Here is a 23771-nt window from a genome sequence, read left to right as displayed (position 1 = left end):
TGATTTTCAAGTGGCTATTCTTGCCTGTTAGGTCCATGAACCATTCCAGGCCATTCCTGCCATTGAAGGGTTTTTATAAAAGTATAATGTTGGACAAATTTAAGTTCTAAAACATTACATCCTGCTTTTTTTTTTTTTTTTTTTTGCATCCAGTTGGTTTTTTAAGGGCTTGTTCTAGCCCGTTCCATTCCGTTCTGGTTTTGGATGGGGATGGGTTAATAATGTTTTTCTAATGCATGGGTTTTATTCCCAAACTGTTGTTTGTTGCTTATCACACACACACCCTTTTTGGCCATGAAATTATTCATAAAATGGGCTGTTCTGGGCTGTGTCGAGGGATTGATAAATATATAATATTGTGAAGCTCTCCATTCTAAAATATTGTTTCCAAATGTCTCTAAAACACCCTGCTGTCTTGAAGATCCAGTTTGATTTTTAAGGGGTCATTCTGGCCCATGCCATTCCGGCTTTTACATCACCCTGTGGGTTTTTTTTAAAGGAAAATACAGGTGAGAGGCGGTGTCAGTTGTAAAGTTGATTATATAGCAGGGATGGTTGGTAGGGGAGGGCTGGATGATTACCTTTTCCCAGAGGGCCATATTTATTATCAAAACCACCACCCTTCTCAGAGGCACTCTTACCCCTCGACTTGGGGCTGAAGTCCAGGGACTCCCTCCACACCCCCTGGGCCCCCCCCAAATCCTCTTTAGTCTGTCCTGGGTGGTGTGGTTTGTGCCTTCAGGAGCTTACGTGTTAAAAAATGATGCTTAACTTGCAGCGGGGGGGGGGAGTGGAACCCCAAACTCCAAAGGCCTTTAGATCAAGCTTCCAACATTAGGTCGGTGAGCCTCTGACCCTTCTTTCTGCTCCTTCCCCAAGCACCGGAGGCCCACTGTTCTCTTCCAGCAGCTGTGGGTGGGAAAACAGGTGCCATTATTTATTTTGATGGGAAAGAGAGCCTGCAAGAAAAAGGTTTATCCCCCGCCTCCTGGCATCTCTGTGATCAACTTTTCATCCCACCTCCTGCCTTCTAAAGACAGCATTCCTTTAATAAACATGTATGAAAAAAGGAGAGGCGGTCAGCACTCCCCTTGATAAGGATGGAAGCGGTCCTAGAGGCCTTTACAACATGCATATGGTTAAGGCATTGCCACTTGCTTCGCGGCATCTAACCAAGTTTTATTAAAACACACCTTTTTAAGGAGGCTTATAAATGCACCATTATTATTTTGTTATATCTGGTAGGTTCTTTAGCTTCTTGTAGTTTTCAGTTTTAATTTGAACCTAATAACTGTGGTTTTTTAATCGGACTTTTTTAAAAAAAAGTTAATTTTATTACTTTTATTGTACCTGTGTCTATCTTATTGTTGTGAGCCGCCCCGAGCAGTAGTGCACTGGAGGGGCGGGGTATAAATATTTTATAAAGAAAGAAAGAAATAAAGTATAGACTGATCTCTGGGCTGTTGAAATAGAGATTTACAATGCTGTCGTGGAAGCTGTTAAACGCCCCAGTCATGGTTGATTTGAGATTCCAGCCAATAAATCCCGCGCACAAGACACTTCTCCGGTTGCAGCAAAGGCTAATCTAGTTATTGCCTCCCCGAGCCCCTCTTCCCAGCCCAGGCCCAAGCCCAGCACGTAGTAGCATACAGAAGCCTGGTGCTCCATTGGCTTGTTCGCAGACATCCCTCCACTTGGGGACCTCCAAGGAAAATCCAGTGGAAAATTTCACGTCATCCCGGAAACAAGGTGGTGGGTCAGTCTAGACGATTATCAGTCTATGGTCTTTTGAGGCGCTGCTAGGGTGGCTGGGAAGGGGGACGGACCTCTTTTGTCGCGCCTGTGACGCAACGGGAGGGTGAGTGAGTGCGCCGAGGCTGGACTGGGGAGCTCTTAGCAGGGGAGGCGGGGGAGTCACTCCGTACAGTCGCCGCGGGGAGGGGAAGGGGCAGAGCCCAGAGAGCAGCCCACTCACGGGAAGGAGGACCATGAGCTGGGATGGTCAACCATCTGTCACTTGCCCCTATTTTTGATACCTGCCCGGTATTTTGAAAGGGGCAGGTACCACCATTTACTTCACACACACCCAGGTTTCTTCAGATTTAAGAGCACAAGCTGTAGCAGTTAAAAGTGAACAATGGAACCGAATGTTTTGTTTCCAAGATAAACTTCGTTTTGGTTACAAAATCAATGCAAGCGTCTGTATTCCACAGAAATCCTTGGCAAGGGCCATCTCTTTCCCCCCACCCTCCTCCTCAGCTTTGATTAGCTTGAGAGCTGTCCCCCAAAGTAGGGTTGCCAACTTTTCCTCTGGCAGGACTGACACTAAAAGGTGCAAAGCTGCTTGCGTGGAAAACAGTGAACCATAATACAACATTGCTTTTTGTTATTTGTCTTCCTGGAAGATTTGCAGTCCGACTGGCACACCATTTATGAATCAAGAAAACCAACTGAGCTTAATTATGCCTTCATAAGTGTAGCTCATAAACTATTTTCTTTTCTGAGCAGAGGGGTGACGAGCTCAGCCAGGATAAATGGAAGCCCAGATCTGACTGGTCCATTTTTGCCCTGGTTGGCTGATTTGAAAACAACACTGAAGTGGTGGGCTCTAATCCATAAAGATTTATGCCACAATAGATCTGTTAACCTTTAAGATGTGTTTACTGTAAGAGATTAACACAGCTATATCTGGAATTTAAAAATATTTTGGCAAGCTTCAAAATCTGGAGGTTGTTGAAACAAGATATTAATGAGTCATTATGAGCTTTAGAGTTTCACATGTAAATTTATGTTCATTTGTATAGCTCTTCATATAACAAGTTCTAGCTGCTGCTGAAAAAATTAAGGCTAAAAAAAGGAAGATGGCTTCAAACCCACCTGGACAAGGTAACTGTTTTATTGGATTTTGCTTGCATTTGTGTAGGTACAACCATTTTTACTGTATTTCATTTCACAGTCAAGGAAAAGGTCTGTAAAAACTTCTGTGTAATAATAAGATAGACAAATAATGTGTATATTATCTCCAGAAATTTTTCGTTCCTTCATATGCACTAGGAAATTTGCAGTCATCTGTTTCCAAACTTTTTAGCACCATTTAACCTTGAGGTCTAGAAGCTTTGAAATCAAATGTAAACATTGTAACAAGCAGCTCTAGTTCAGTTGAACTGTTACTGAAGTAAAGGGGCCCAGGAAGAGGCTGTTGTCTTGATCCAGAAAGAGAGGTGTGTCTAAAGGCTTATTCATGGTTATCTCACCTGGTCCACAGCAACGGTCTGTTTGTTGCTACATATACTGTAATTAATAATACTTGACAAGAGGTAGATGGACAGTCGTTTTCTTGTGACTCTAAAAAAAATTATTTTAATAATGTGGAATCACAGTATTACCTATGTGGTCTCCAGGTGGTTTCCAGCATCCATGGATTTGGAAATTCACTGCAGCTGTGCGTGTCACAAAGGATCATTTTGTGGAACATAATTATAATAATAAAATAATATTTTTAGCCTACTTTCCAGTAAGCTTATGAGATAACCTGGCATTCCGTGTGTGGAAAAGAGCTGGTCTTGTGGCAGCATGACTTGTCCCCTTAGCTAATCAGAGTCCGCCCTGGTTGCATATGAAGGGGAGACTAGAAGTGTGAGCACTGTAAGATATCCTCTTAGGGGATGGAGCCACTCTGGGAAGAGCATCTAGGTTTTCCACCATAATCGGAGCCCATCCTTCGGGCTGAGAGGGATTTCTGCCTGCAACCTTGGCAAAGCCGCTGCCAGTCTGTGTAGACAATACTGAGTTATATGGACCTATGGTCTGACTCAGTATATGGCAACATCTTATGTGTGTGCCTGTCTGTGTGTCCCTCCTCCTCCTCCCTCATCAACTTCACAATGCCTGGGCCAATATGAATCAAATTGGGCACAGTTGTAGGGACGCATAGAGATACCTCAATGGCATAGTTTGTGACGATGTCAACCGCCCCAGGTCAAGATGGAGGATGAGTAAATGTTTGAGGTATAAGTGGGCTAACCTGGGGACCATCTAACCTATTTGAATCAAATTTGCTACAGCTGCAGGGATGCATAGGGACAGCTCAAGGATGTAGTTGGTGATGCTGCTATCTACCCCAGTTCAAGATGGCAATCAAATGAACGTTTGAGGTGCAAGTGGGCTATTTGTGAACTGCCTAACCGATTTGGACCAAATTTAATCCAGTTAAAGGAATAATGAAAGGAAAGTAGGCAGATTAGTTCTTTCTAGAACAACTTGTTTAGCCTCTTTCCTTAAGGAACGTAAGCTTATGAGATCACTTGGCATTCTGTGTGTGCCCACTATCAACTTCACAATGCCTGGACCATATAGGAACCAAATTTGGTAGTTATAGGGACACCTCAGTGCCATCCACCCCGATTCAAGATGGTGGATGAATGAACATTTGAGGCTCAAGTGTGCTAAATTGGGGACCATCTAACCAATTTGAAACTAACCAATTTGGTGTAGTTGTAGTGAGTAACACATAAGGACACTTCATCAGTGTAGTTTGTGATGATGCAATCTAGAATTTCATACAGTTGTAGGGGTACATAGAGACACCTCAACAGTGTAGTGTTTGATGTCATCCTCCCTGATTCAAGATGGTGGGGAAATGAACATTTGAGGCACAAAGGGATGAAATTGTGAACCACCTAACCGATTTGAACCAAATTTGCTACAGGTTAGAGACACACAGAGATGGCTCCATAGCATAGTTTGTGATGATGTCGTCCACCCCAATTCAAGATGGTGGATGTGTGAACTTTTAAGGCTGAAGTGGGCTAACTTGTGAAATTGATTGCATAAGTGCCGTCAAGTTGGTGTCGACTCTTAGCAACCATATAGATAGATTCTCTCCAGGATGATCTGTCTTCAACTTGGCCTTTAAGGTCTCTCAGCGGTGCATTCATTGCTGTTGTAATTGAGTCAATCCACAAGGGGACTAACCTTGCTCCTGATCATCCTCTTCTTCTTTTTCCTTCAACTTCCCCAGCATTATGGACTTCTCAGGGGAGCTGGGTTTGCGCATAATGTGTCCCAAGTATGAGAGTTTGAGCCTGGTCATCTGTGCCTTGAGTGAAAATTCTGGATTGATTTGTTCTGTGATCAATTTGGTTTTTTTCCTGGCTGTCCATAGTATCTTCAAAAGTCTTTTCCAGCACCAAAGTTCAAAAGCGTCAATACTTTGTCAGTCTTGCTTCTTCAAAGTCCAGCTTTCGCATCCATTGAGTGTCATGAGAAAAACCATTGTCTGAATGATTCTAATCATTGTAGGTATAGACACGTCACGGTATCTAAATATCCTTTCCAAAGCCTTCATTGCAACCTTACTAAGTGCTAGTCTATGGCGTATTTCTTGACTGCTGGATCCTTTACTGTTAATGCTCGATCAACACTGTGCTCCTTGACTTTCATTACTAGAGCTTGCAGATCATCCACGTTCTCAGCTATCAGCGTGTAGGGATGTGCATGGAACCGGTTCGGAAGCCCTTTATGGGCCTCTGAACCAGTTCAAAAGGTGGCCAGTTCCACCAGTTTGATGGTGGGGGGTGCTGCTTTAAGAGCGGGGGAGGGTGCACGTACCCCTCCCTCCACTCTTCCCCGGCTGGTGCTCCTTTTTTCCAATGTTAATCAGGGTGGCAGCATATCTCCCTGCCGCCCCATTGTCCGGATACAACAGAAGTATCTGATGCGCCTGTGCGCACCAGCACAGGTCCATGCACATCGTGTGCGTCCTGTGGGCACGTGTGTGGCGGCGCAGCATGCGTGTGCCCATGCCAGTGCACGCAGGCACATCAGATACTTCCGATTGTATCCCCTCAACAGGGGCAATGGGGCGGCAGGGAGGTATGCTGCTGCCCTGATTAACTTTGGGGAAAAGGAGCACCGGCGGGGTAAGTGCACCCTCCCCCACCCTTAAAGCAGCACCCGCACCCCCATCGAACCACCCCCGCCTGGTTCCGTGCAGATCCCTATCAGAGTGGTGTCATCAGCGTAGCACAGGTTATTGATGTTTCTTCCTCCAATTTTAAAACCACGCTCATCTTCCAATCCAGCTTCCCTCAATATATGTTCAGCATATAAGTTGAATAAATAAGCAAAAAGTAGACAGCCTTGTCTTACTCCTTTGCCGATCTGGAACCAGTCTGTTTCTCCTTCTTTCGTCTGGACTATGCTTCCTGTCTTGTGTAGTGGTTTCTCATGAGAACAATGAGATGTTCTGGGATGCCCATTTTCCTAAGGATATTCCACAACTTGACATGGTCGACACAATCGAAGACTTTTCTGTAGTCAATAAAGCACATTTTGACTTCCTTTTGGTATTCTTTGGCTTTCTCAATTATCCAGGATGGTAATTATCAATTAAATTTATCGTGAAAGGGAAATAGGCAGATTAGTTCATACCAGAACAACTTATATTTATATAGCACTGCCAGTTGGTGCTTGCAGCACTTTGGAGGAAATAACAAAATGCAATCAGCACACTTGGTGGTCTTCATAATGCAATAAAATAACATAAAAGTACAATTAAATACTTTTTACTAAGAGGGAGAGGAAATGGAAGATACACTAAAGGAGAGAAGCCAGTGGTCCAGAAAATCATTAAAGGAACCACAAAGCCTTCAAAGTGTGTTTGAAAACCAAGGAGGGGACTGCTGAGTAGTTTTTTTGCATCAAGTGAGTCATTCATTGAGGAGACCATTTCAGTAGAAGTCTACTGTATTTTTAAAATATTTTTTAAATTGAAATGTAAAAATATACTGCAGAGAGAGAGAGAGATCGAGATCTGATAAACATTAATATATAAGGCAGCTTTTGAGGTTCTTTTATACTCTTGCCACCCAAGATTCAGAACCCTGGGAGGAGCTATACAAGCAAGGTCAGACTCAGTTCTAATTAGTTTCATCTTGAATTCTATGAGACAGAGAAATACTAGCCAACACTGCACAATTTCCACCCTCCAGCTGTTGTTGGACTACAACTCCCATCATCCCCAGCCATAGTCACCAATAAGGTATGATGGGCATTATAGTCCCGCAACAGCTGGAGGGTTGGGTTGTGCAGCCCTGTGCTAGGTACTTTATAACAAGAGACCCATTATGCAAAGGGTCCCTGCAAGGTAGATCGTGACGAGGGAGAGAGGCCTTCTTGACTGCAGTGCTTAGTTCGGGACACATAATCTTGACGCTCCAGCTGTTGTTGAACTACAACTCTGTTGTAGGGGTAGGTACCTTGACACTATAGCTGTTGTCCAACTACAGTTGGGGCTGGAGATGATGGGAGTGGTAGTTCAACAACAGTCGGAGTGCCAAGGTAGCCTGCCCCTCATCTAGGTTGTGTGAATGCTCTTTGCTGTTGGCTTTCCAGCATGTGGTCAGTACTTGACTTTTGGCTTGACTTTTCAGGAAAGCCTTTGGAAGTAATTAATATTTCATGTGGTGATATTTATTATCAGTGTGTTTACTTTCTGTTTTTTTGTTTGTTCTGTTTTCTTACTATAGATCCACTGTTTCTAAATTTTGTTTTTGTAAGTCACCTTGAATGTTTTCACACAGGGAAAAAGGGTATAAATATTTTAATTTTTAAAAATGTATATGTATGTGTGCATATGTATTTTATATAAAATATAGATGCCTTCCTTCCACATATCTTTCATAATGCTGAGCTTTTGTTGGTTTTAAATATCTGTAACCTCACCAAAAAAATGTAACACCTCTTCTTGTTGTTTTATTCCATCTGGAATTCTTAATGACTGTTGAAATGTGGTGACCTATGGTCATTTCATTAAATTTACTACGTCCCCATTAATCAGAGATCTAATGATGGTGTGTGGTTTTTTGCTTCCAGCAATTAACAGTTTTGCCTTGGCTAATAAATAGAAGAGTGCTACTGCTCTTGGTTCTTAACCAGTGGTAACTATCCCAACAAATAATCTCTGGATCAAGCAAAATATTTATAACAAGGTTCTCCTTATCCAATTAATACCTGTTTCCCAATTTCTTTGGGCCCAGGAGGCCTATCATCTGAAGACATGATAGCTAATGTACCATTTCAGAATGTAGCTGGGAGATTCATGTTACACTTTCTGTATGAGAAACAAAACTCCCTGTATGGCAAAATTATTCTGTGTGGAGAGGGTTCTGACCTAGCATTCTTTCTGGCATGGTAACATTACATGGTAGGAAAACTTCCATAAACAGCTTTTATATGGGGGAGCATTCCAGCATGTACCCTTCCACACCTGCATTCTGAAGTTGAACAGTCCTACCATGTAATGTTTCAAAATATGTAGCTTCTCTCTGGAAAGAAGAATTGTGGGTAATGTTACAGCATTTGCTGTAATCCATGTCCTGTATACATGTTACAGATTTGCCTTATTTCAAGCCAAATTTTGGGTTATGGCCCATTTGACCCACGAGTATACCCCAACTGGGGCAGGAAATATATACCTTGAAGCTAAAGTAAATTACACAGAATGCTAGAGGAAGCATTTCCATACTGCAGTCAGCTCTGCTTGTTGGGGAAGCAGGCAGCTCTCAGCGACTTGAATAGCCACAGATCAGGTCCAGGGAGCATAGCATCTCCCTAGGATAGCCCAGAGAGGCAAAAAAAAAAATTCAAAACAAGGGCTTTTTAGAAAGTAAAACTTATTTTGTGCAATGTAAGAACCAGGTATCTGAGGCTGCAAGAGTGAAGGTAGCTCTGAGGGAGAAGCTCATGGAGTGTCTTGATTGGCAGTAAAAGTGGAAAGTTTGGCAGTAAAGGAGAGGAAGGAGGAGAGAGAAAATATTGCATCTTAATAACTTTCCTAAAGTCTGCTGTCTTGAGAGTGACACACAAGGTGGACCTCTTCAGGGTTCCTCCCCACAAAGGTGACTACCAATGCAAGAGGCAAAGGTGTGGTTTATGCCAGACTGATGCTGAATCCCAGAGACTAAGGCATTCCACATGCCAACTGCTAGTCAACATAGTACCAGGGTTCCAAGAAGGTTATAGCAAGTCCACAGATGGAATGGCCCAGGCTTAGTGATTTAACTCAAGGACCTAGGGCAGAGGCAGGCAAACATGACTCTCCAGCTGTTGTTGAACTACAGTTCCCATCATCCCCAGCCACAATGTATCAACAACAGCTGGAGGGCCAAGTTTGCTTGCTCCTGTCCTAGGGCAGTCTTGTGCAGAATATTCCAGGTCTTGGTTTGCCTTTAAGCAATTCGACTTAGTGATTTAGCTTGGTGATTCCATGAGTTTGCCCAGGGGAGAAGACACAACTTCTGGCTTTGTATGTTGCAAGGGGCAGGCATTGGGTGTCAGCATAGGAACTTGGTTGGGCAAAGGTTCGGGGCAATAGTGGACGGGCCTTGCTTCCATGATCTCACATCTCTAGCAAAGGGGTCTTGGGAGCAACACTTATTTATAGCATTTTAAAAATACAAATTACAATTCAAAGGCAGGAAAAGTTTAGAATAAAAGGGATTTCCAAGGTGAGAAAAAGGCTTGTTGAAGAAAATTTGGAATTGTATTGAGGTGTTGGGCAAACTGCATGGGCAAGGTGTTCTTGAAGGTGTGACAGAACAAAAGGGCTCTAGTACCCCAAATCTAATTAAGTGACTCCAGAGTTGCTCTGATTGCATTTGAGGGTGCAGTTTACTGTTCTGCTGGGACAGATGTTTGGTCACCTAGATCCCCCCTCTCCCGCCTCCACCTGCCTTAAATTGAGATTTAGCCACATTAAGAATTCAAGGACTTCTGCTGTGTGCTCTGCTTTCCCAGGCTGTTCACAAATTCAGATTGCTTGGCTAGACTATTTTGGCCCCACAGTGGAGGCTGACTCTCAGGGAATCTGACTTTTGATCTCTGCAACCATCTTGCTTAGGGTTGAAGCTAATTTTCAAAATGGAGGGGAGGATGTCTTGTAAGAGTGGAGCCTTTACCTGCCCACCTCCTCGCAAGCAGTTTTGTGCCATGTGCTTTTTGCTTATGGACACCAAACTATAGACAATCTTTGTCACTGGGAAGTATCTAGAAAGAGAACAGTTATTTTGTAAGTGCCTTGTTGTTTCTATACCATCCCTTAAAGAGATTATGTTTTTTTCCCCATTAAATTAGCCTAACTTGAAGTTGCAATAATTTTTAGAAGGCTGCTGCTATTCACTGAAGGTAGTTCTGTCAGGAAGGGGAAGAGAAGAGGGCTTCAGACACAGTTGTATTTAGCATTTAAATCGCTGATCTTAATCCATAGCCTTAAACTTGAGGGCATTCATTCGTCTATGTAGGCATATTCCCCCAAGGAGGCTATATTTATAAACCATGAAAAGGATTAGATTCTTCTCTCTCTGTGATCACAATTATGAGAGGTAAGTAAAATATTCATAATTCAAGGAAAATCTAATGAGTAACATGAATTTTGCTCAATTGTTACTGAATATGTGGTAAATTGTTATAAGAAAGTGATAAAGAATCGGTCTGCTGATTGTGATTGTTGGGCATAATGAGGTGGTTATAAGTGGTGCAGTAATTGTTTACATGTTGCGTAGGAATTATTTCTATTGATAGTGCAGACTTGGGTGATTGAGTCCTATCAGTTTAGATGTGTAATGGAGACACCCCAAAATAGGGATGTGTTTTTACATACTCAGTAGACGTCTTAGCTATGCAGAAGTAGACACAAATTTGCGCACCTACACTTTTTCAAATGGTCCTTTGAGCTTCCAGGGTTTTCAAGATATTGAGGCTATGTAGAAGTAAGAAAATGTTTTAACTCCAGTCATTGTCTAGAGATGGGAAGCTCCAGTCTTCTCTACTACCTTATGTTCGGAGAGTGGGAATGGAGACATTCTATTGCTGCCCTATTTCAGCTGTGCAATTTTCCACATAAAGCACCCATTCCTGCTCCAGGGAAGAAAAAATAAAAGAATCTAAAGAAATCTGAATTTGAGCAGGCTGTATGAATCTATTGATTAAGTCTGTGCAGTTGAAACTGATTGTTTTGGTGTCGGTTGAAAAGAACCATAGGAGAATGGAGCGGAGAGAGAATGAGAATATTGGCCTGCTAACAGCTTAGCATACGTGTTCGGACGTAGGGGATTAGGTTGGGGGATGCATGCTGTGAGTCTCCGTGTATTCTCCTTCCTCTCAAGACCTGAACAGCACTCCAGGGCTCCTGTTCCAGGTGACTCAGTCTTGGAGGCTGTGTTTATACTGTACCATTTTGCTTCAGGCCCCTCTTATCTGTATTCAGTCTCTGAGGCGGGTCTCACGATCAGTGAGACCTGCTTTTGTGGGGAGAGCGGGCTAAGCCTGCTCTCCCCGCACACAATCCCGGCGGGAGCCCTGGGCAGCCAGATTGACAGATTGATGGGCATGACAGAGCCGGCAGGGGCTGGGGAGCTCATGGGCCGAGCTTGGGAGCCGTGCTGGGGAGCTCAGGGGCCACAGCTACTCATGATCAGAAAGCCCAGGTTTGCAGAGTGCTCGCTCACAAACCCGGGCTAAGGGAAGGGCTAAAAAAGCAGGCTAGCCGCTTGTAAGCCACGGGGCTCGCCTGTGAGCTCAGTGGTTTACACGATCAGCCAAAATCAGGCTAGGCTCTCCTAGCCCGATTTTGGCTGATTGTGAGAGTAGCCCCTCTGAATATAGTCTGCATGAGGTGTGGATGACTGAGGGCAGAAATTCGGTGGCCTAGTTGGGCTTCATCATTTCTAATAGCACAATATGCAAAATATCATCGCTATAACTTAAGACAATAAATGTGGACAGACTGCCTTAGCAGAGCTGGTCTTGTGGTAGCAAGCATGAATTGTCCCCTTTGCTAAACAGGGTTTGCCCTGGTTTGCATTTGAATGGGAGACTACATGTGACCACTGTAAGATATTCCCCTGAGGGGATGGGGCTGCTCTGGGAAGAGCACCTGCATGGTTGCATGCAGAAGGTTACAGGTTCCCTCCCTGGCATCTCCAGATAGGGCTGAGAGACTCCTGCCTTCAACCTTGGAGAAGCTGCGGCCAGTCTGCGTAGACAATACTGAGCTAGACGGACCAATAGTCTGACTTGGTATAGTGCAGCTTACTATGCAACTGCTGACTTTGACTATTTTTTAAATCACTTCCTTGTAATCTATATAACTCTCTGTCTTCCTTAGCCTTAGTCTGGACTGTAGACAATCAGTAGAGACCCTGTCCTGCCTTCCTGAAAAATAGGGGCAGGGGGCAAGCCCTTCCTGGCATTTGATAGCCTCCCGCCTCTGGGAAGTATATGCTTCCTTCCACTCAGCCCAAGATGAGCCCCTGCAGTCATTTGAGGAGTGGTGCTCTGCTGATCTCTGCTGACCCTTGCTTCTGAGGGGGATCATCCTAGTCTCCAGTAGGCTTGAACAGAAAGGAAAAAGCATCGCCGGCTGCATTTCTCCCCACAGCCCAAAGCAAGCTGCTGGGCACAGAGGAACCTTGCCAGTGCCTTACACCTTGGGGAGTACGTGGGGCAAGAAATCTCAGTGCGGGAGGAAGAGGTGCAGATTGTAGGGTTTCCCCCTTTCCTTCCTCTCTCTCTGCCTCTTCCCTGTAGGACTCTTCTTTTAAAGTATATATTTCGGGAAATTATCTGGCTGCTTCTTAGTTTTGTTTTTGTGAGCATTTTTGTTGCAGTAAGAGTGCCTCTGTCACCGGACCTTAGTGGCTCAAAGCACCCTTGGCGGTGCTCCTCTCATGGGCTTTTTGTGCAATTCCATAACACCATCTCCCTGTGAGAAGGGCACTCCCATTGATCTGTACATTGGCTTGGTATTATTATTGGCTGACATCCAGACTAAATTACTCCAGAGGAGCTGCTGTAAGTACTGTAAAGGACTACTTAATTTCAATAGGACTTGCCTTGAATAATTTATTCAGGGTGTCAGCCATTAATATTATTTAGAGTATTTATATGCTTTTCAACAACAATCCTCATAGTTGACTGCTGGACTGTTTCCTGGGTCCATAAGATTGTAGTATCACAATGGCAATTAGTCTGCAGAGAGAGGAGCAAGGGTTCCTTTCTCCAGAAGTACATTGAACCGGATAGCTTCATAGCGTGACCTATGGCAGTCAGATTTACTGTATATCGAAGTGCATCAGTATTGACATCTGAAGCTTCGAGGCTTTTGTTTGTTTGTCTTGAGTAATTTTCAAACTCTTTTTTCCCCTAATTGGCAGCTTTGTTAACTCAGTATTTGCTGGTAAGCCCAGTCTTTCACTACTTCTGCACTTCTAATGAGACAATATGCAACCTTTTACTAACTACACATTAGACAATAAGGGTGTACAAACTTCCTTAGGAGTGTTGGCTTTGAAACTGTCTTTTTAAAAAATGTGAATGAAGTGTAATCTTTAAGACAGTTGGGTGATGTGTATGTCCAGTCTTTGGTTTTTAGAAGCCCTCAGAACAGCCCCTCCCCCACCCAAGACTTTATTGAAAAATCCATCAGAGTACTGCAGGGTAAATTCTGTACAGAGTGATGCTGTTGTATTGCTCATTCAAACAAAATTACAATTGAATTCCTTAGATGATGAGCTGGAGGGAAACAGTTCAATTCTGAGAGCTCGGCAGAAATACATTATGTGTTGGAAGACCATAGCAAAGTTGTATATTTCAGCTGCATGTGATTGGTATAATTTGCATAATACATTGCATAATTAATCTGTCTTGAGTGTCTTTTTCATAAATGTAGATGTTTTGTGCTTATTTCTTGTGAAGCACAAGTGTGTGGGAGCTGGAAACAGGCTTTGGAAAAATCTTGAAATATGAACTTGGAAATAATGAAAATTATTATTTTTCTACAAATATTTTGGACTTCTTACAACTTTTGTCTCTAATTCCAATACTTTTATATGTGTGTTGTTTCCAAGTATATTATCAAACCTCTCTGCAATCCTCAGGGCTAGAATCCTCTTTTTTTAAAAATCTGGTGATTTTCGAGATTCTAACAAGCCCTGTGAATAGCATAAGCACATGAAAAGAGATTTTATTTATGACCTATAGTTAGAGCCCACTTTATAGCCAAATTTGCTGGAATAAACTAAGGTTCACATCTTTTACAAAACATTCTGATCACAGATGTTTAAAATATTTATAATGCAGGCATCTATGCCTTGGTGTCTCTAGTGAAGAAAACAATATTTTTGTGTGCAGAAGCCTGCTTGTATCTCTGAAACTGACATCCAAGAGCAACCTAACTCAAAATTATGGACTTTAATAGTATTATGATCTTGCTAGGAAGCTATTTTATGTTAAAAATAAGGAGAGGAGGAAAGGAAGTTATTAATAGACCAAAGATGGTGCTTGTTGGCTTTGAAGATTAATATATTCATCATTGATATTCATCATAATGCACTTTGGAGGAGCTTTAAGCCAAAGCGGTTATGGAACGGCTCAAAGAAAAAGTGCACGTCACTGCCATTTACATTCTTATTCTTGCCAGGCTTTCAGAATAAAAACAGAGTTGCAATCTTGGCTGAGCTAGACAAGGAGAAGAGAAAACTACTGATGCAAAACCAGTCTTCCACAAATCACCCTGGAGCCAGGTACTGTGTACTGTGTATTCAGAGGCCTGTTTTTTATTTCAGCCGTGCTGTCTGATCAAAGAGAAAAGCCTAAAAGTCAAATATTGGTTCTTATGCCAATTAGAGATACATATTATTGCCCCACAAGAGTTGTGCACAGATTTGTTCTAAATAACCACCTTAACAGGGACAGCCAATATTCATCCTGGGTTTGTGACTCCTTTCTCTATAGGGGGAAAAACTTAGATGTACTTATGTCTATGTACTATGTATTTATCTTGCTTTTCAGCTATAATATGTTTCCAAAGGTGGCTTATAATTTAAAATCCATCATAAAATAGTAATTAAAATTCAATAAAAGAATAGTTTGCTTTTAAAAACTTAAAGACACCCCCCTGCAGAAAACGAGAGGTGAAAGCACATTGCCAACATATAGTAAAGCAACCTCAGTGGTGCCAGTCTAGACCCCATAAAAGCCATCACATTATCCCTCTTTGCAGCTAAATCTGATGCTTTCCATAGGGACAAAGTCCAAAAGGATAGCTATATGAGTTTCTTGCAGTAACAACCACAAAGAGTCCTTGTTTCAAGAGGCTAGCATGGCTATCCTTTTGGAACATGAACATATCAAAATCTTTTAAAAGAAGGCGGGGTCATTCATTTCAAAAATGATCATAATGTTTGTTCTTTCTTGCAGTATTACTTTTCTATCTAGTTGGAAACCCAATTGGCAGAACTGAAAATTATGATTGCTTGTTGATCTAACCTACATCAAAGTAATATTTATTTATCTGAGAACTGGACACACAGCTCCTTCCCTTTCAGTAGCTCATTTCTGGCATTTTACTTCTGGATACAGTGCAACTAGTTAAAAGGGGAATTGGAGCCTGCCTGCTGGGGAGGCTTCGTCCGTGCAATCTAGAATGCTGAGCATTCCAGGGTTCTAAATTGCATGGATGAAGCATTACTGGGTTCAGAGCCGCTAGGTATGTTTGTACCTAGAGAGCTAATCTGGTGGTAGCAAGCATGACTTGTCCCCTTAGCAATGCAGGGTCTGCCCTGGTTGCATATGAATGGGAGACGAGAAGTTTGAGCACTGTAAGATTATCCCCTCAGGCGATTATCCCCTCAGGGGATGGAGCTGCGCAGGGACAAGAATCTAGGTTCCAAGTTCCCTTCCTGGCAGCATCTCCAAGATAGGGCTGAGAGAGATTCCTGCCTGCATCCTTGGAGAAGCCGCTGCCAGTCTGTGAAGACAATACTGAGCGAGATAGACCAATAGTCTGACTCAGTATATGGCAGCTTCCTATGTTCCTATGCATGCCCAGGGGCCCGTGGCTAAGGAATACATTGGCTGGTTGAGTGGCTAGCCAGTGTGTGTGTCCATTTCCTCTCTATCACAGTGCTCTGTACCCAGAATTGTAATGTCTGAGGAGGGCTTCTCTCTCTTTCATATCTATTTATATGTCATAGTCAAGTATGGGCTGTAGATTCAGCAATGAATAGGAGTATCTGTAGGATGGAAAACTTAGGTATGTGGATATAGGATGAGACTATTCAGTCAATTGAGAATTCTGTGTTACTACATCCATTTGTTCTCTTAGCTTCCAGAGAATACCCAACCAATAATTTCAGGGCATTTTCCCAAGAGTTCAAAGGAAGTGGCAGAATAGAACAGTCTTCTGCTTTGCTTCCTGCCATTTCTCTTCAGAGTGCTGAAACCCATCATAGATTGTATGTTGAGCTGAGATTTACGTTGTCACTAGGGCTGGAGTGGGGGATGGGGATTAAAGGGCTTCTGAGGTAAATTTTAACTACAATTTAAAATTTCTTTTTTCCCCCTCACATGTTTAGCCTAGAACTTGATTTATTACTCAGTAGTCACTTTTAATGTACTGTAAGTTGTCAGCATGTTGGCTAAAAAGAGACCGTGTCTGAGCTCGATCTCAATGGCAAACTCTTTTCCTGCATACAGAGTTCTGCAGCCACTCTACCAAACATATGAACTCCCCATCATGAAGACTATGGACCCCTGGTTAGTGCCGTTGTTTTATTCAGGTATCACTTAGGCAAGTCACTGGGTGGCCCTGGTGAGAGAGCGAGAGAGAGAAAGAAAGAGAGAGAAATGTGCTGGGGGGGCCCTAGTGTCCTTCTACTGCATGTCTTCCAGTTGACTTTCTTTTTGATTTCCACTGGGGCATGGGCTTCCTTTCTCTTTGACCTAACCTGCCATTGCTGGAGTGAGTGTTTCTGAGCAGAATTGTTCATCTGGTGCTTGTACGCCATCTTGCATGTCAAGCTTCCCAAAATCTCAAGTCTTGTATTTAAAACCAATACCATCATGGAACTTCTTGACTCTGCAATACCCACCCCGGCCATGACACACCTCTGCCTCATCCTGTAGTGGTGCTTACCTTGGTTGCACTTGTATTACATGTTTATTTTCTTGTTGCTTGCAGCATCTCTCTAGCTAGATCTTCCCTTAACAAAGATTTTCGGGATCATGCTGAACAACAGCACATAGCAGCACAGCAAAAGGCTGCCTTACAGGTAAGTTGTCCTGGTCAAATCAGACCCAAATGGACTGCGTTGCAAGTTTCATGGGGGCCTTGTGTTTTGGTACCTTAGAAGCAATGGCTCCTAAGACCTCCTTTGCCTGTGTGGGGAACACATTTCTAATAGCCTTCACAAAAGCTTAGGAATTGCACAGTGATAATGTAGTTTGATATTCTGATAGTATCTTAAGAACATAAGAACAGCCCTGCTGGATCAGGCCCAAGGCCCATCTAGTCCAGCATCCTGTTTCACACAGTGGCCCACCAGATGCCACTGGAAGCCTACAGGCAGGAGTTGAGGGCATGCCCTCTCCCCTGCTGTTACTCCCCTGCAACTGGTACTCAGAGGCATCCTGCCTCTGAGTCTGGAGGTGGCCTATAGCCCTTCAACTAGTAGCCGATGATAGACCTCTCCTCCATGAAGTTATCCAAACCCCTCTTAAAGCCACCCAGGTTGTTGGCTGTCACCACATCTTGTGGCAGAGAATTCCACAAGTTGATTATGCGTTGTGTGAAAAAGTACTTCTGTTTGTTGGTCCTAAATTTCCTGGCAATCAATTTCATGGGATGACCCCTGGTTCTAGTGTTATGTGAGAGGGAGCTATAGCAAGCGGCTTGAGATGTAGTAAGCAGCTTTAGTGCCCGTGTCCAAAGATTTGTTCTAAGCTGAATTGCTTATGTACTACTATGTTAACTTGGGAGGAATTTGCAAAGGGTGACGTGGACACAAACATAGGAGAGGAAGGGACTAATCCAGTTATATTCCGGAAATAGGGGCACAGACAGATGGAGAAAGGAAAATATATTACTAATCACGAATATAACATGTTTAACGTTAAACTGTGCTTTAAATGAGTTGTTTATATCCTCCTGAAGTAGTTTCCTAGGATTCCTGTTTTATAGATGAAGAATCGAGGCAGAGTGAGTTGCCCAAGTATAGTAGCGAGATAGGAAAGAGGGCCTGGCTCTTTAATGGGTACACCGAAGAAAGAATGTCAGCTGATGCAACTTTTCTTTCCTCTGCACAACAAGCTGCACCCGCTGAAATCCCTTGCTTCTGTGCATTATTAAAGGTACAGGAGCACTGTCCACTATCCAAGGCTGTCCAGTGAGTCCATGACTGATGGGGTTTTTTTCACCCTAGATCCCTCGGATTCAAGTCCAATCCTCCACCTGTTGCACCTTGCTGGCTCCCATTGACGGAAATGTGCTGCAATCCCATGTTCAAAACCTCTCTGTCACGGTTGCACTTCAGTTATTTGCAAATAGAAGGCTAGCATTGTCAGGATATCATTGCGTGTATCATATTTGCAGTCTGCAAATATGTCATTCGATGTAACACTGACGTTGCACCAGTCCATGGGAGCAGCACTACACTGCCAGTCAGTCAAAGCCCCAGTGCCAGATTGATGCATGGCTGGATACTTTGGCCTGGAGAAATAGTTGTGCTGGATCAGGAGTACTATCTGCGCCTGGTTATCCTCTGCCACATCATTTTTCATTTGAGACGTATGTGTACCTCCAAAACCTCTCCTCTTCATCCTGTCATGCTGGAGTCCAAGCAGCAGAGACAACCTAAAAGAGAAACCCCCATATGTTGATGGAGAAATCCTCCTTGGGGAAAGCACAGCCGGTTTCCTTTTGTATTTGCATTCCAGAACCTGACTCTTGACAAGATGTTGGCTGCCACTCTGCACACAGTTAGTTTGCTTGGGTCTCATAGAGCAGGGGTTCTCAAATTTGGGTCCCCAGATGTTGTTTGGTTGCAACTCCCGTCTTCCCCAGCCACAATGGCCAAAGGCCCTTATGACAGGGGAAGAAGGGGGTTCTAGTCCTCCAACATCTGGGATCCCACCTTTTGAGAACCCCTGCCATAGAGCTCGATGAGATTTAAGCTGCCTAACTGTTTGCAGGATTACAACCTTTGACATGTGAATAAAAACTACCTCTGAACCTGGGCAGTAGTGATGGTTGTGGTTAGCTGGCTGGCAGAGAGCAGGCTGTCTTCTGTGGCTTGAAATGTTTGCCTTTTTCAAATGGGTATTTCTTTTTTCTCATCCAGCACGCACACGCACATTCTTCAGGATACTTTATAACCCAAGACTCGGCCTTTGGAAATCTTATTCTTCCGGTGTTGCCACGGCTTGATTTAGAATGAGAGAATAATTGGAATGAAGCGCTTCCATGTCCATCCAGGACTGCTGCGGTTGCTTTCCAAGTCTTCAGTAGGTGACGTGTGGAAATAGCAGAGGACTCTCAGCTGGAGGGAGGGGTTTACTTGCTCATTGTAATGACTTTCCTTTTTGACACAGGCATTTGTTTTTAGGCTACATTAAACTTTTCTAAGTAAGTTCACCTTTGTCTGGGTGGGTGTTCTTTGTTTAGTTTTTGTTTCTTTCCTTCCTTGTGTTCCCCAAATCGGAAACTTATTGATATGTACTTGAATTGATCTCTGGGTTTTTTCTTGCTTCCTGTCCTTCCAGTGTAATGTGCAAAAAGTCAGTTAATAAGACTACTTGGCATTTACAGAGTTCACTTTAGTGTTCTCAGTGGTTCATGTGGATTATCTTCAGCAACCACGTAAGAATTACTGAGATCAGACCCGACACATGAACCAATCTGAACACCGGAGTGCGCTATATAAATGCTAGGAACTCTTCAGTACTGTAGAGCCACTGTAAACTGTTGAAAATACCAAGGCCTTCATGAGAGTACATAGAATAGAAGCGTACCTTCTCATCATATGGCCACTGTGATTATGGGTAGTTTCGCAGGCCAGTGCTGTGTGTGTACTTTCTTCACTATCTGAGGATTGGTATAAAAGAGAACACCAACAATGCTGATTACGACAACTCCAACCTGAACTGTGCTGGATCTCATGTCTTGAGGCCAAATCGAACATGGCATGAGAGATGCATCAGTGTATCTCCTAATGTTGTTTTATTTTGCTAAAGCCAGCTGGGGGTTGGGGGAAATATCTCTTTAAAATGGGTCTGTGGCATGAGGTAAAGGGTTAGAAATCCTTCCCCCGCCCAGCATGGCAGCCCCCTTCAAAATCTTGTCATCTTCACAGCTGCTTTAAGCCAAAGCAAATGACACCAGGAGGTGCAGTCACACGTTTCCCATGAGACGTTTAGTTTGACCCTTGACCAGTATTTCCTCTAAGGCATGTGCATGCACACAAGTTTTTTTGATGATCACTCCATTAATTTTTTAGGTTGAATCAGGAAGGCCCCACTCTGAGTGCACATGTGCATACATTGCCTTGATACTGCCCACCAGAACAAAACAAAACTCATTCCACACACAGGTGACAAGAATTTGAGGGAACACTGCCCTTGACCCCCTTTTAGATGGGATGGGCTATCTAATGTAAAAGGATATTACTGTATGTTTGCCCCCCCTGCCCTTGGGGCCCATTAACAGGGATCTTATTTATGTGCTTTTAAAAAGATGGATTTTTTTTTTAAGCTGGGCAAAGTGCACGACTGTGCAGACTCCTCATATGGCAGCGGTGCCATTGCACTAACCTAGGCTGCACTTTGGTCAGGCTGTGTAAGCATGGAGCAAAAATAAATGAAGCCCATCTTAGGTGCACCTTGTTGAACAGACAAAATAGCCTTATACTGAGTCAGCTTATCCAGCTATATATTGTCTCCTGGCTGGCTGTGATTCTCTTACAGAGACCTTAATCTAGAGGACTGGATTTGATCTCTCTGGTTTGAGCCACTTCTGTTTTATGTTACAAAACAGTGAAAGCTCTTCTGTTTTGCTTGAAACCAGATCTGGATTTTGTCACAATAACGTTCTTCACCTAGTTTATTAGAAATGCTGCACATTTGCTAGCCAGATCCACCCTCAGTAATATGATATACTGCCCTCCATTGTTGGAGGTAGACCTGTGGAAGATAGTGGCCAGTGTCTCCCCCCCGCCCGCCACCCACACACACACACTTTAAAATGAGAGGTGATAGGAGCTCTAATGTTGGAGAAAGGACATGTTTGTTTGTTTTTTAAATGGCACAGTATTTCTGGGAGCTGATGTGATGGGAAAGAGAGAACCATGTTCCTGTTTATGACTTTATGGGTTGGGGGATCATGCCCCCCTCCAATAATATAACTTCATTGGGGACAGCCTGGCTTTGCACAGCAGGGAGTGTACCTTGACATTTGTTTAAAGTATCAGCAGTTTAAAACAGTTAAGGGTCCTAAAATGGTGGCATAGTTAAGTACTAGGAGCAGCCTTATTGTGTTACGAACATTAAACAGTCATGAATAACTGCTTTTTGAACATCAAACAATTTTTAAAAAGAAAAGTAGCAGTAGATTGATCCTCAGCAGGAGTGGAGAAAAGATATTAAAATGTGAAAGAATGTAAGATGTGTTTGAAACGTGAATGATATGGCAATGGAGGGGGAGGAAGTTAGGGGCAACAGCTCAATTGCCTGTTGGTGCTCCTTTGACTCCCACAGCTCCGTTCTGCACAGCATTTGCAACTGCAATGGGGGCTATGTTGCATGTTCCAGGATGCAAAATACAAGGCTTACAAGGATAGCAAAATGCACTGTCCTGGACTCTGGACTCTGTGTGACAGATAAGTGTCAACTGCACATTTATGCTGGTGAAACATTGGTATTCTCATATTTATGCTGGTAAACATTGGTATTCTCCAAAGGCTTTTGGCTTGACTGTCAGTAATAGAGTCCTTAAAGCACCATGATATTCCTTTCTGCTCATATTTTTCTCTTTCCTGTTTACCAGGCTAGCTGAACACTGTCCCTGTCTTTCCACTGGCCATCGTCATACCTTATAAAACCGTAAGCCCTATTGAAGAGTTTTCACAATTCACCATAGCTGGATAATTCTGAAATGGAACCAAATGTGAGAGGTTCAAGGGAGCAGCTTGTATATTTAAAGAGAAGACGCAGTACCTCTGCTGCAGACTTTGTCAGTTGAATCACATTTTTAATTATTTCAGCTCAGAAACCTTCTGCCACAAGAGGGCGGCGTCTTGAACAGCCACATACTCTGCAACCCTTGACAGAAAGATAGCTGCACAAAGAGTTCATAATTTGAGCTTGGTCCGACAACTCTGACCAAACTATTCCTGGAGGGTTACCCCGCCCGCACCCCCACCCAATATTTTTCACAGTGTCTAGTCATTAAAACCCCCAAGATTGCTTTAAGTAGTCATCTGGAGATTGATGCAAATTCCTGGAGATTCCAGGCCACTCCTGGAGAGTTGGCAACCCCAGTCTGAGCAGGTCAAATGAGTGAACTAATCTGTATCTTGTGGTTTCTGGTAGCATGGGAATCAACATTTTTTTAAAAAAAGAGTTTAAAATCTATGTTTCTACACAACCCAGAGTGTACATTTTGGCTCCAGTTCAATTCTAGTTGCATTCATCTAGTACAGTGTTTCCCAACCCGGGTTTCTCCAGATGTTGCTGAATTACAACTCCCAGAATCTCCAGCTATAATTTATTGTGGCTGGAGATACTGGGAGCTTAGTTCAGCAACATCTGGAGGAACCCAGGTTGGGAAACACTGATCTAGTAGCTGATTCCATGTTGACTACACATGTAGGTAGTCAATCTTTTCCTTACACAAATCTTTCTTGCTGGATCAGGGCATTTGTTTAACTTTAGTTCCCTTGCTCATTTCTTCCTTATTCTTCTTAATTTGCCTTGCAGGTTAAACAATGCATGACATTCAATGTGAGATATTTTTCATATCTCTAAGCCAGGAGGATCCTAATCCAGAACAGGACCAGTGTCGGAAGGGGGGGATTACACATTTCCGCTCTGCTCTTTTTCCAACTAAAATCCACAGTCGCTCACTCTTATTATGCTGTTTGCCTGAGCTGGGAAACTTCCTGGCACTTTCTCTTATCATTCCTACTTTGTGTGGTTTTGCAACACCAGTGACTACCAGCAGCAATAATTTTAACTACAAAAGAGATAGTTTCTAGTCTTTGTAAAACATAATAGAGACAGCTGGAAAAGATGATATCCTACTGGAAACATTAGTGCATACTCAGCGGGGGAAATACTTCATGACCCAATCAAATCATTGAATTCAACAGCTTCATAATGCAGTGAAAATGTGTGGGTGACAGTCCCTTGACAGTGTATTGTGTTATGGCAAGTGAAGTGATGGTGTCTTGTATATCCTAGTAATTGACAGTGAACAACAAGTATTTTGGTAATGGCTCATCAGAATAGTCTTTACCTAAAATGCATTTTGGAAGGAACCTGAAGTCACAACTAATTGCAGACCAGGGGCTAAAAAAGAACAGTCTGAATTTGGGAAGAGATAGAAAATGGTCTGAAAGCTGGCTCATAGGAAGCAGTTTTGATGACTGCAAGGTTGCTGCTGTTAGAGAATTCTGCTGCTTTGTACCACCTGTACAACTTGCATATGTGCAAACAAATAGAGACTCTAAAAACGCCATCATAAGCCTCCAGCACGCTCTGTCCTGCAAAAAACCTGACCTTATACAGCTACTCTGGAACATCATACTGATTGATGAAGTGCAGGGTGTAATGGTACTGAACACTCTGGAATACAGAACAATGTTACATTTCTACGTTATCAAAACAAGGAAAGGGACAGTGCTGGCTGAATCAAATAGCACCAAACTTAAGTCCTTGAA

The 23771-nt window shown here is 43.1% G+C and overlaps 1 protein-coding gene and 1 non-coding gene across 9 annotated transcripts; both read left to right on the top strand.

The window, feature by feature from the left end:
* The first annotated feature begins 1056 nt into the window (after positions 1-1056).
* LOC128348443 (U6atac minor spliceosomal RNA) lies at positions 1057-1184 on the top strand. Its single transcript, XR_008318162.1, has one exon. It is a non-coding gene; the product is annotated as a U6atac minor spliceosomal RNA (small nuclear RNA).
* A 567-nt stretch (positions 1185-1751) lies between these two features.
* INIP (INTS3 and NABP interacting protein) lies at positions 1752-19471 on the top strand. Of its 8 annotated transcripts, none has more exons than XM_053292516.1 (6): positions 1752-1858; positions 2805-2886; positions 14480-14582; positions 16537-16596; positions 17021-17111; positions 19179-19471. In XM_053292516.1, exons 2-6 carry the CDS (start codon positions 2862-2864, stop codon positions 19272-19274), a joined length of 375 nt encoding a protein of 124 aa, XP_053148491.1. In that variant the 5' UTR covers positions 1752-1858; positions 2805-2861; the 3' UTR covers positions 19275-19471. The 8 variants fall into 8 exon arrangements, with proteins under 8 accessions (XP_053148491.1, XP_053148497.1, XP_053148494.1 ...); XM_053292519.1 differs by lacking the exon at positions 1752-1858 and adding an exon at positions 1879-2057; XM_053292517.1 differs by lacking the exon at positions 1752-1858 and adding an exon at positions 1879-2061.
* Positions 19472-23771: the final 4300 nt, after the last annotated feature.

This window comes from Hemicordylus capensis, chromosome 2 (assembly GCF_027244095.1).
Source record: "Hemicordylus capensis ecotype Gifberg chromosome 2, rHemCap1.1.pri, whole genome shotgun sequence".
In the NCBI taxonomy this organism is placed as follows: Eukaryota; Metazoa; Chordata; class Lepidosauria; order Squamata; family Cordylidae; genus Hemicordylus; species Hemicordylus capensis.
Note: the sequence above shows the minus strand (reverse complement) of the source record. Positions and strands in the feature narration are given on the sequence as shown.

Coding starts and splice junctions, on each gene's coding strand:
- INIP (XM_053292516.1), top strand. CDS start 2,862: ATGGCTTCAAACCCACCTGGACAAG. Junction 2,887..14,479: donor TTCAAACCCACCTGGACAAG/GTAACTGTTTTA, acceptor TATTCTTGCCAG/GCTTTCAGAATAAAAACAGA. Junction 14,583..16,536: donor ACAAATCACCCTGGAGCCAG/GTACTGTGTACT, acceptor TCCTGCATACAG/AGTTCTGCAGCCACTCTACC.